At 33.3% G+C, this 13594-nt stretch overlaps 1 protein-coding gene across 1 annotated transcript in view; it reads right to left on the bottom strand.

Annotated features, from left to right (window-relative positions):
- The window catches only part of SYNE1 (spectrin repeat containing nuclear envelope protein 1), a 598518-nt gene that overhangs the window by 407018 nt on the left and 177906 nt on the right, over positions 1-13594 (bottom strand). The window contains exons 10-12 of the mRNA XM_074187858.1: positions 11079-11186; positions 8361-8498; positions 3480-3644 (exon numbers count right to left, since the gene is read on the bottom strand). Coding sequence (XP_074043959.1) covers positions 3480-3644; positions 8361-8498; positions 11079-11186 — 411 coding nt within the window. The remainder of the gene's footprint in view (positions 1-3479; positions 3645-8360; positions 8499-11078; positions 11187-13594) is intronic.

A 13594-nucleotide genomic window follows, 5' to 3' on the forward strand; every position in this document is an offset into this window, starting at 1 on the left:
TTTCTAGTTGTTTGTCTGTGTGACCTCATTTGAGGTTTTCTTGGCAGAGATACTAGAGTATCTACTACACTTTCCTTCTTCTGCTCATTTGACATATGAGAAAACTGAGGCAAATGGCTCTAGGATCACCAAGCTAATGAGTCTGAGACCAGATTTGAGCTCAGGAAAAGCCATCTTCCTAACTATAGCCTTGGCCGTTTTTCTAATATTTCACCTAGCTGCTCCTTATTAAAAACTTTCTTGTTCAGTCATTTCTGTTGTTTCCAACTCTTTGTGATCCCATTTGTAATTTTCTTGGCAGAAATACTGAAGTGATTTGACATATTCTTCTCTAGATCATTTTACAGATGAGAAAAACTGAGACAAACAGGGTTAAAGGACTTGCCCAGGGTAACATAGCTAGTAAGTGTTTAAGACTGAATTTGAAATCAGTTTTTCCTGTTTTCCAGTTTTGCCCTTATTTCATAAGTTAGATAAATTATGTAGATATTACAAGTAGATATATGATAGATATCAAACTGAAAGGTGCCTCTCTATGCCATCTATCCACTACTTCTAGTTCAACATTCTAGAGCCAAGCAGAAAATATCTAATTTTCCTTTTAAATTAGGACAATCTTTGAAAGACTCAAAGACATCTGTCATAAATTCTTGTCTTATTTTTCCCCAGGTCTATCTCGTCTTCTAACTAACCTATCTGTAGCATGATCTTAAGGCCCTTCACTCTCTTGGTTGCCCTCTTTTAGGCAATATCCAGTTTGTCAATTTTTCCTAAAATGTAGTTCCCAGAAATTAATACTATGTCTGTTTGTAGATCCATCTTTCTGCATTACATAATTCTATGACTGAGTAATTTACTAAGGGATTACTATCCATATTGGTGGAGGCAGTTTTGATTCTTCCACATACTTTCATTCTTTTTGAATATCCATTAGGAAATGAATAGAAAAAAATGCTCATTTCCTAATGAATATTCTGATTCTGAAGAGTATATACAATGTTCCAACTTCATCCTCTATCCTGCTCTCTTATTTCTGCAAAGGTGAGAGGGAGGGACTTGCCTCTTTGGACCAACCCTAGCAATTATAATTTCAAAGCATTCAATTTTATTTATTCTCCCATCTATTTCATTTTAGGCATTATGTATAATGTTCTCATGAATGTTTAATTTACTTTTCTACATTCATAGAATTCTTTTCATCCTTCATGATAGTCATCATTTCTTTAACACAATGATATTATAGTCATGTAACATATTTTGTTTAGCCATTTCCCAAATCAATTGGTCATCTCATTTGTTGATTAATTTTTCTTTTGATATATTCATACTTGGGAGTATTGTTTTTAATGACTACAATAATATTTTCTTAAATTCAAACCAACCTTACATGATTGGTATAAATATAACTTGATTCTTCTTCAAATATTTTGATTTAGTCCTTTTGCCATGATTTTATTAAAATTTTGCATCAGTAGCAATTAATCATAGGAGTCTATAATTTGGCTTCTTAATCCTATCTGGTTTAAATATTGTGATGATATTTGTCTCATGAAAGGAGTTGGAAGAGTGTTTTCCTTCTTAGTTTTTGGGAATAATTTGTGTAGTATACTCAAGTATAAGAATTTATATTTATGCCTATTAATTTTTTTAGTGTAGCAATTGCAGCTAAGTAATTTTTCCTATGTCACATATCTAGTAAGTATCAGGTGTCAAGTGTTAATGAAAGCTGAATTTCAACTCAGATCCTCCTCATTTCAGGACTAGTGTCTATTCAGGACTAGTGTCTAATCACTGTACCACCTAACTGTGCCTAATGATAAAAATAAATAAATTATTTTCAAAGAGGACAAATAAAATAAAATTGAATGAAAATCAGGACAGGAGAGAAGACATATGTATAAAGGGATAAAACTATGCACATGATTAAATAGATATTTTAGGGTGGTACAGCATGAAATGAAACATTTATCTATCCTTGAATATGAAGGAGGGAAAAAGGAACTCTGAAAGACTTCTAATTACAAAGTGTATTGCTAAGACAATGTAAAGTAAGACACTGTCATAAGAAGGAAATAAGGAAGAGAATAAGCATTTATTAAGTACCTACTGGTAGTGTGTGCAATGTTTTACAACTATCTCATCTGAGATGTTTTGGAAGAGTTGTTGTCATCCCCGTTTGACAGTTGAGGAAACTATGACCTACAGAGCTCAAGTGACTAGATCACATCATGTACCTAGTAGTTAGTAAGTGTTTAAGGCCATATTTGAACTTAGATCTTGTTCCCTACAAGATCAGTATTCTATCCACTATGGTAGAGAAAGACATAGGAAGAAAACTAGAGACAACAATATGTTCCATGTGTGGTTCACGGGAGATAGTCTAGATAAAGGGAACATAATGCATGTTTCTAGTCATTCTTCCAATTTCCCCACTCTTTTTGCCCTCTCCTACTTTAACGTAGCCTAATTTCCTCACAACTAAAAAGATTCCTCACATAAGAAAATAGGAAGGTTGAATGACTCTCCTCCACGATCATCAAGAACAATATTCTGTTTATCTAGAAATCATTGCCTATCAAAAAGGAATTAAGTATGTTATCAGTTTCTAGACAGACATATTAAATAATTTGAAGCCTGAATCTTCATTTTGAACAAATTTAAAATAAACCAGGGCTATAGAAGATCAAAAGACTAAGAGCTGAAAGTCATTTGGAAGATCATTTATTTCTACTCTCCTTATTTTACAAGATAAGGAAACTGATCTCCAAGAGAGGTATAGTGAATTGCCCAAAGCTATCCTACCAGTAAGTAGCAAATATGTTTATTTTGACCAGAATCAGAATTTTTCACATTTTATTAAATGATTTAGACTCATCTCATGGTGGTTCACTGGTATGTAGTTTGAATCCAATAATCCCACCATAATTTAGCTTTATAATTTATAACACATGTTTCTTCTCTTAAGGTTGAATATTTTTATTAAATATAGTAAATATTTTAATTAAAAGCAAATAAATAATTAAATATATTAACATTAAATAAAATAAAAATTTGAATAAATTTAAAAAAATTTAAATTTAAATTAAAAAATTAAAACTTTTAGTGAAGTAGCAGATTATAATACACAAGACATTAATTACTTTAGTTACACATGCACCACAGAAGTTGACTTATTTTTCAATCTGTTTTACCACTCTTACATATTTCTAAGACTGAAAAATGACCCAACCAACAATAATAAAAAAAGAAAATTTTTATTTCTTAACGTGAAATGGCATCCTTCAAAAAAAGAAAATACAAGCAAATGAGTTAGACCAACACTAAATAATAAACCTATGGTTAGAAAGGATGGTAAAAGGCAAAATAACTTTTAATTAAGGTAAGATACATTTCTAAATGATATGTAGATAAAATTTTGGGAAAGTCTGTATGTCTCAGATGTCTTATACTAGGGTTTTTTTTTTTTTGTTTTTTTTTACCTTATGTTGTTCCAGCTTCCGATGTATTGTGTTTGCCGTTTCTTCATGGACCTGATGAATAGCTACTTCTTCTTGTAAGGCAACTTCTGCCCTATAAAGCCAGGCACCTATTGTGCCCAATGGTGCAGGAAGAGACTTATCAAGCTGTATGTGCCAATCAAAGAGCTGAAATGAAAAAAAAATGAGAAAAAAAATGAAATTTTTTTCAAAGGAAGTTGACAAACTTACAGCAGCACCACACTACAGTTTTCAATTCCGCAGAATTCTACTGATTCTGGGAATCTCATCAATGTGGGATATCCCCTCCAGTGAGGGATCCAGTTATTTATAACTTAATCATGCCTGTCCATCCTGTTTGTCCACACCTCCCTCATGTTCGCTACATGAGGGGGGCACATAAGATCCTGGGTGTTCCCTTGTTCTTGCTATATGACTGACCATCTCTTCTCTTTTGCCACAAGTGCAAAATGGCTGGAAGGTACAAAAACTTTTCATTCTCACTGACTTTCTGGCAAACTCAAAAATGCTGTATATGATTAAAGGAGAAAGGAGGTGGAAAAAGGAAGAGGACAAGCATTTAGTAGGCACCTTCTAGTAGGTATATCATATATACCATTTCATACCAAAAGACTGCTAAATGACTTTAGAAATATTCTTTCATATTGTCTGAATGAAGATATATGAAGCAGATTTTAGTGTATCACAGTATACCATCCTGAAGTTTGGACCAATAGTTGAACTTCTGTAATCAGGTCCAGGATGACCACTACTCATCATAACTGCCCCAGCACATTTTAGCAGTTTCAAAGATAGAGAAGAGCTTTTAGAGTCTGTCCTACTCTTATCATTTTATGTCTTTAAAAAAGTTCCCTGTGATCTTTCTCCTATGTAAATGAATGCTTTTCTCTCTCCCACACTCCATAGCAAAGGCCATCTCATAGCATCAGATGTTGAATAGAAGAGAGATGAGAAATTTCAGCTACATTTGTTTTAATACAACAAACACTTATTAACTACCCACAATGTGCAAGATCATGTGCTGGACCTGAGAATAAGAAGATGAAAATAATGACATAGGTCCTGACCATCAGAAGCTTTTAATCAAGGATGCAGCCATACAAATAATAATGAAATGAAGCAGTATAACCCTGGAATGATGAGACCTAAAAGCTTCAGAAGTATTTCTCTGGACTCACAGAGAATTTGGAGGATCTTTGTGGAATAATAGAGAATTCTTGGCCTAGATTTCTGGTAGATATTCAAGAGAGCCCAATTTGATGCAGGCACCAAATGGAGAAATAGAGAGGAAATATGAGATGAGAACAGAAATATGTAGATGAAAGAGAGACAGAGACAGAGACAGAGAGACAAAGAGAGATAGACAGAGACAATAATAGAGACAGCAAGACAGAGAGAGGAGGAAAAGCAAATACTTAGCAGGATTTTTCAGGAACTTAGATCAGGCTGAATTATTGGTTTTGGCAATTTGTGAGAATGGAATCAAATATACAACTTAATTTTTTTCTTTCCCAGTTTTCCAGAGGTCTATTTTTGGGAATTTCTTTCCATAATTTAAATTATAATTTGCTTCTTCAGCAAATTCATCTCAGGTCAGTAAGAAAGAGTGTGAAGTAATAGAGATAGAATTCTATCTCTGAATAATTTATTAAGCTCTTACTTTGAGCTTTGAGAAGACATTGAAAGATAAAAGGGGTTTGAATAGTTGGAAACATGACAGGCACTGTGTTAAGTACTACGGATACAAGTATAATAAAAAGAGAAACAATTTCTGTACCCAAGTTGCTTATATTCTATTGAGGGAAAAATAGAACATAAAAGAGAGTTGAAAAAGTAAGGGTGGGATAGGTTCCTCATTCAGGACCATAATGGTAAAAGTCTGAATCAGGAGCAGAATCCAAAGAACCCAAAAGATAGTTGACTTGACCCATTCCTCAAAGCAGAAATTCTGCAAGCAACTCACCTTTAGGAAAAGAGACTCCAGGGCAGAAGGATCTTTTAGGGTGAGAAAATCACAGAGATGGAGGGAACTTCCAGAGTGAGAAGATTGTTGAGTTATGATGGTGAAGTTCCAAGAGTTAGAACCAAGAACTAAAGCCTTATTTGCAAGTTTATATGATTGTCTGTAGTATTTTACCTGCTACTTCTAATAAATTGCATGCCAATTTATAGTGATTTTTCAAAGTCTTAAAGTTCAAGTTTCAAGATAAAACATGGGAAGAACAGTGGGAAAAAGATTTTTCTGACTTTGCTCTGGGGGGGGGGGGGCAGGCAGACCAAATAGAAGATATTTGCAATTCTGGTACTTTCTAAAACGATTTCGGATTTTTTTCCACTAGTCTACCTCTGAACCTGAAAAGGGATCATTAAGAATGGGATAAATTAGTAATGGAGAGTGATGAGATTGGTTGCCCCTTAGTGAACCTGAGAGTCACCTTAACAGACTAAGATCTCTTCAAAAGGATATACACAGCCCATTGTTGAGTCCAATCCTAGGCACTAGGAGGCACTTACTATTTTTTTTTTACTTGATTACATCAAAAAATTCTCCCCACCTATTGGTGGAATATGATAAAGCCAAGGAAGAAATCCAAAAAGGGGATTTTATGAAAATTTGGGAAGGAATAGATCACTTTTAGTTATGGAAAGTTATTAGAGAAGACTTCATGAAGGAGATGATACCTAAAGAGAACCTTGATAAAAGGGGTTGAATAGTTGGAAATATGACAGGAATGCACCCAAGCATAAGGAAAATATGCTACTGCTTGGAAGTAGGGCAGTATAGAATAAGATCATGAAAGAGTTTGTTCATTTGGTGGGAGTGTAGAGCATATGATAGGAAGAGTGTGAAGTAAAAATCTGACCAGGCAGGATAGGGCAAGAATATTTGATCCTAATAGTGGTAGAGTTCCAAAAGTAAAGTACTGAAATACTCAGCCATGTCCATTAGGAAGATCCATTTGGCAGTTATGTGAAGAATGAAATAGAGAGAGTAAAATCTGGAATTGTATAATTAGCAAGTTTTTAAACTCATTCAAGTGAGATGACTTGAAGACTGGAACTTGGAGGGTGCATCTGTGAGTGGAGAAAATACAGATGTGGAAACTACTGTGAAGAAAGAATCAGCAAGAACTAGAAACTGGGTAATGAGGAGTAGTAAAGAAATTGATTTTGAGCATGAAAGACTGGGATGATACTGATATCATCAGCAGAAAGGATGCTGGAAGCAAAGGCAGGACTGTGAGGTGGGGAGAAAAATGATGAATTGTGTTTAGACTATGATGAGATAAAGTGCAAGATGAATACCCATGTGGAGAAATTCAGAAGGCAGTTGGAAATGCACAAATGGATGTCAATAGAAAAATAAGCCCTGGATTCATAGATTATTACTTCTCTTCAGAGAAGTGATAAATAAAGGCATGGGAGAGGATCTAAGGAGGGTTTAAAAAGCTATTAGACTGATTTTGGAAATTAACTTGTATTCTAGACTCCTAAAGAAGTTCCGAAGAATGACAAATACCAAAGTGAAGAAAAAAAGGAAAATCTAAAACCACTGATACAAAGCTATGAAAAGAAAAGGCCTGAGGTTCATCTTAATTTCTATCTCCAAGTCCATAAGGAGATTTCATATAAAGAACATATGTTCATATAAAAAAGTTCAGATAAAGATTTCATATGAGGAATATAAAAGTTGTCTTTTCTATATCTATGTAAAATTGAACCATTAAAAGGGCAAAAGTATCTAAAGAATAAATTGCTCATTCATTTTTCAGCTGTGTCCAATTTGTTGTGACCCCCATTTAAGGTTTTCTTGGCAAAGATACTGGAGTGGTTTATTATTTCCTTCTCCAGCTCTTTTTATGGATGAGGAAACTGAGCAAACAGGATTAAGTGACTTGCCCAGGGCCACACAGTTAACAAGTGTCTGAGTTCTGATTTGAACTCTTAAGGATAGGTCTTCCTGATTCCAAGGCCAGTGTTCTATTCATTGTAATAACTAACTGCCCAAGATTTAATATACTTCCTAAGAATCAGAGTTATTTGAAAATGGAATGCTTCACAATATAATGAGCTTCCTATCATCTGAAGTCTTCAAGCTGTGATCATATGCCTATGTTCTGGTGGTGATGCAGAGGAGAATAATATTAACGAGAGACTGGACAATCTTAAGTGCCTTGAAAGTCTAGAATTCCTAGAAGAAATTGCTCAAATTACATAAGAAGAGTTTAAATTTGGTCATAGGGATAATTTGTTTGCTGTTTGGGTGATTTCTAAAGCAGTAATATTTTAATAGACTATAGAGAAAGGAAAATTGCTGGAGATTATTTTCTTGGTTATTTACTTGAATGAAGATAAAATTTTTCCATCTATATTCTCCATTCTTTGAATTATATAATAAGAGGTAAATTGGAGGGTGCTAAGCAAGTTATATAAGACAAGATACCTAAAGGACTAGAATAAACATTCCAAATGACATAAAGAAAAAGTTGACAAGAAGATATAATATGCATAGTTCTGAGGACTGTTAAACCTCTTTCATTTCATTCCATTTTATTTTATTTTATTGCTTTTATAAGGCAATGGGGTTAAGTGACTTGCAAAAGATAATACAGCTAGTATTTATCAAGTGTCTGAGGTCAAATTTAAATTTAGGTCCTTCTGCCTCCAGGGTTGCTCTATCCACTCCACCATGTCGCTGCAACCTAAACCTGTTTTAAATTGAAAAGTCTAACACCAAAAAGAAAAGTATTCCTTTCTCCATTTCCTAAAGCAAGTTATGAAACTTAATGAAATTATGGAAGGGACATTAAAATATATCACAAATAAATGTAAATATAGCTTCAATAATTTAGGGAAACTTACTCTGGAGGACACTCTGTCCCAGGCCTGCTTTACCAGAGCTTGATCAAGTGACAATTTTCCATCTCTACGTAGTGGTTGAATTAAAAGTTCAATCTGTTTCCTCTTCATTTCATACTGAACTCTGAAGTGCTTAAAGGACTAAAAGGAGAAAAAAAACCAGGAACAATAGGGCAATAAATCAAATAAAGAAAACTATACCATTTTAATCATTTACACTGATAAGAGAATCAGTCCTCCCTTAATAATATATTGATACTTACTTTTAATGATCTATGAATTACTCTCTCAGCAACTCCTGACCCTAGTTTTCTATGAATTTTACACAGAAAATCAAATTAGTATTGATATAGTAATCTCTGGTCCTCAAACTACCTCATCTGGGATTATTGATTGAACAGTTCATTTTAGCCTATTCAGTGTCATAGAAAGCCTGATGATGTGAATCCTTTTGGAATACACTGCTTTCCTGATATATAATGTAGGACATTTGTTAATATGGAAACAGTATTTTTCAACTTAGTATTAGACATAATATTATTAATAAACTTATTTTGTTCAATTATTTGACTGAAAATTGGGCTTTCAAGAAATGAAATAATATTCTATGTTTTCTAAATTTCACAGAGTAAGTGATCTTTATGTAAGTGATGATGTATCAAAGTTCTTTAAAGCTTTATAGTATGTAAGTTATGAATTTCCTTATGTATGTATAATGATGTTTGTCCTTCATTCTCAAAGAAGACCATGACATCAGGGAGGTGATGTCATGACAAGCATATGAATTGGATTTGAATGAGAGGGTGTTGTGCTAAGTCACCAGCCACACTTTCTCCTTCATAGTCATCTGGATCCAATGGCCAGATATGAAGCAAGATGACTGGAGATGATTCCAGGCAATCAGGATTAAGAGACTTGCCCAAGGTCTCACACAGTAGGTAAGTGGCAAGTGTCTGAGGCAATATTCAAACTCTTCTCCTCCTGTCTTCAAGGCCAATATGCTCTATCCACTGCACCACCTAGCTGCCCTATGTATGTATATCATTTCAATGAATGTCTCCATTTACTATCATGTGCAGATGTCATTATCTTTGTATTACAAATGAAGAAATGAGAGTCAGAAAAATCAAGCCCAAGGTCACCAAGTCAATCAATAATAGAATCAGGATTCGAAATTGGTACATAAGTGCTTTATACACCCTATGACACTACCTTGTAAAACTAATGAAATAAAAAAATGAGTGTAGGGTTCAAAGATCTGAGATTAAGTACTATTATCTGACATTCAGTCAATCTGACATCATCCCTTAATGTTATTGATCCTCTTTGAAAATGAAGGAACAGTGACAGTAGTTAATAAATATATATTAAGAATTTGTTATATGCCTGCCATTATGCTAATGTTTATTGTTATGACATACTAGGAAAACTGTTCTAGTAAAACTTTCTAAGCTTCATTTTCTCATCTGTCAAATGATGTTGATTATCTACCTCGAAGAAATGTTAGAAAAATTTCAATTTAAAGTATTTTATACTTATGTGATGATGATAGTGATAATGAAGCTAAAATAATGAACAATATGACATCTTAATTCAAAATAGCAATTTGCAAGCTGAGAATTTTTTCAAAATGTTCAAATTAATCAATGTAAGGTAAAATGACTGGACTGAATTTAAAAATAAATAGCTAATATTCAAATTGTAAAAGTGAAAATCTGGAAATTCAGATAAACTAAATCAAAATTCATAGCTTATATAACTTGAACAATTTGACTTTAACATACTATCGCATATAGTGAGAAACTTAGAAAACATGAGAGCAATATATTTTAAGTGTAAAATTTCACTCAAACTATGAAATAAAATAAATTTATTAGCAAGAATTTCATCTATGAGTAAATGCTATGTTGAAAAACATCATAAAATAGTAATGAATGTACTATATTACACAACTAGTTAACAATGTCTCCAAGTATGATTACTATGAAAATGAAAATGAGTGGGCTAAAAAGAGCTTGGATCTTATCAATATTTATGGATACAGAGAAACCAATGACCTTTCTGCTAAGCTAAGCAGGAAACACTACATACATTCTGTCTTCTGCAATAACAGCAATTTCATACAGCTTATTATGGATATTTCAGGTAGTAAATTCATATGATGAACACTGGGTGGTGATAGTGAATAAAAAGTCATTGCAAATTTTATCTTCCATTCCCTCCAAGCTAATATTAACTTTCAAAATACCATAAAAATCCATATAAAAATAAATGTTTTGAGTTCATGCAACTTTTTTTTCAAAGAGTTCTAGGCACTGGAGAATTAAAAAGATGTAGAAAGTATTTGGTACAGCATAGGTTGTATAGTGTACATGAATCCGAATTCATTTAAATAATGATTTTTGAAGTCATTTTCACATGTTTAAGAATGTATGTCAAGTTATATGCCCATGGGTGTGCATATATCTACTTCATTAAGTTCCCCAAACTAAAGACTCTTTAAGAGTAAATATTAAATCTTCTATTCTCTATTTAGTGAGGATTTAATCAGTGTTTAATTGTGCAGAGCAAGAAATAGTGCAAAGCCCTAGGGTCACACACGATCTTTCCTTAGTTGTTTACTTGCCAAAATTTAGAAAATTCAGCACAGATTCAGAGTTATATTTGAAATTTAGTTATAAAAGGCATTTTATGAAGTTAAAAATATTCTCTATTTATTACCTGATATTTGTCTTGTAAACTTGCTTCAGCCATTTGCGCCCTTGTCATATCTCTTTCAAATTGTTCTATCCAAACTTTTGTTTCTCTTGGCACCAGCTTTTCTTCCCTCTGGAAAAAAGAAAATGATTATTTTTTATTATATAGTTCCAACCTCACATAATAAATTTTTAACTTATTTTTAAACAAAATGACTAAGTTCATTCTTTCAAAAATTTTATAACATTGCCACATAATGGAATTTATTTTTCACCTATTATCAAGAATAATAATAATAACTGATATTTATTTCACAGGCCTAGTAGTAGTAGTAGTAGTAGTAGTAGTAGTAGTAGTAGTAGTAGTAGTAGTAGTAATATCACTGAGTCCAAGGGCAGGCATAGTTTAGTTATTTTTCAGAAATTCTTCAAAATTGCTTTCTAGATTGTCGGCACCAATTTAGAGCTCCACCAAGGCTTCATTAACATGATAGTTTTAAAGAAACCTAGGAAGATGTTTCAAATGTTGAAGTCAAGGGGCGACTAGGTGATGGAGTGGATAGAGCACCTGTCCTGGAGTCAGGAGCACCTGAGTTCAAATTTGACCTCACTTAATAATTGCCTAGCTGTGTAACCTTGGGCAAATCACTGAACCCCACAGACTTGCAAAAAAAACCAAAACCAAAAACAAATATTGAAGTCTAATAAGCAGAGCAAGGAGAATGATTTGTTAAAATAAAAGAGAAACATTAAAAATGTAAACAGATTTTAAAGACAAGAACTTTGATCAATGAAAAAAGCAATCATGCTTCCAGGGAACCAGTACTGAAGCATGCTGCCTGCTTCAGGATAGGGAGGTGATGGATTCAAGATGAAGGGTAAAGGGGAAGAAAATAAGCACTTGGAGAGCCTACAGCATGCCACTGTGCTAAATTTTGAGGCAAACAGAGGTTAAGTGACTTTTCAAGGGTCACACAGTAGTGAATTCAGTTCTACCTGCCTCCAGGTTCAGTGCTCTAACCATTGCACCAAAATTGACATTAAAGATTTGGCCATGGACAATGTAGGAATTTGCTTTGCTTGAGCATGCATAATTTTTTTAAAGAAAGATTTTATTAATTTTGAGTTTTATAATTTCCCCCCCATTCTTGTTTCTCTCCCCCCACCTCCCACAGAAGGCATTCTGTTAGTCTTTACATTGTTTTCATGTTATACATTGATCTCAGCTGAATCTGATGACAGAGAAATCATATCCTTAAGGAAGTAATATAAAGTAGAGCATGTATATTTTTTACCAGGATCCCCCCCCCGTTTTTCTAGTTGAGGGGGGAAAGAGGAGAAAACACTTATTTTAAAATAATAAAGTAAAATAAAAACTTTAATTCTCCAAAAAATATAGGTACATTTTTCAACAGCTTTGTTATTATCAATTAAGACCAAAAATACTCCCTTGTCTCTGTCATACAGTATATCTAAGGCAGAGGTCAAATGGAGGGGGCATTCTGTCTATATATGGAAATATATCAGATGCTACAATTTGTAGAGCTGATTACCCTGAGATCTCCACAACTGCAGAAATTTCTTAATAAAAGTCAATATATATAGTAAAAAATAAGTGAAAGAAGAATGCCTATTTTTAGATAATACAGTTGATTGGATAGTCCATAGAATTGGTTGATCAGTGGATAGTCACTATAAGTCAAAAATAACAACCTGGATCAGAATTGAATGGGAGGAGGAGAACTGACTATATTCCTAGTTTGGAAATAGCAACATGCTATCAAAGACCCTAAACTTCTACCTGAAAAAATAGCCCATTTTTTAATCTAAATTATGGTAACATCATATGAATGTTGTTATTCAGTTGTTTTTTCAGTCTTGTGATACCTTATGACTTCTTTTGAGCTTTTCTTGGCAAAACATTTGAGTGAATTGCCATTTTCTTCTCATTTTACATATGAGAAAACTGAGGGTTTAAGGATTAAGTGACTTGTCAGTGTCACTTAAGTATTTGAAGGCAGATACTTATATAGAGATCTGTGCTCTTTGCCACCTAGCAATCATCTGAATGTAAAAAACCAAGTAATATTCTCTAAGGTTTTAAAGTTGTTAGGCATTGAAAAGGCAATGGAAAGACACATGGGCATAATTAATGAAGAACTGTAAGTTGAATTGATAGAAAAAATATTATCAGTCTTACTGGAAAAGTGAGTAACTACTTATGTAAAGTGAGCAGGAAAGAAGTGATACATGGTCTGGGTTCCATTAATATTCACATAGTATAGGGAATAATCACAAGAATAAAAAAGGACCAGAAGAAATCATTGAATTACATCATCAGAGCAGGTAACTGCATGGAGATCTCTTTTCCATCAAATACTGAAAAATACTAAAATACGTGGATATAAGAATTTTACTTGAAATGAGATAACTAAAGTTTTCATTCAAGTTGTTTGCACATTTAAAAAAAAGGGGAATCCCTAAAGATTATGAGTTTTCAGTAAAGGGTAAGAAAATATAAAGCAAAAGTACATGGTGTTA

Source organism: Macrotis lagotis, chromosome 5, assembly GCF_037893015.1.
Source record: "Macrotis lagotis isolate mMagLag1 chromosome 5, bilby.v1.9.chrom.fasta, whole genome shotgun sequence".
NCBI lineage: Eukaryota > Metazoa > Chordata > Mammalia > Peramelemorphia > Peramelidae > Macrotis > Macrotis lagotis.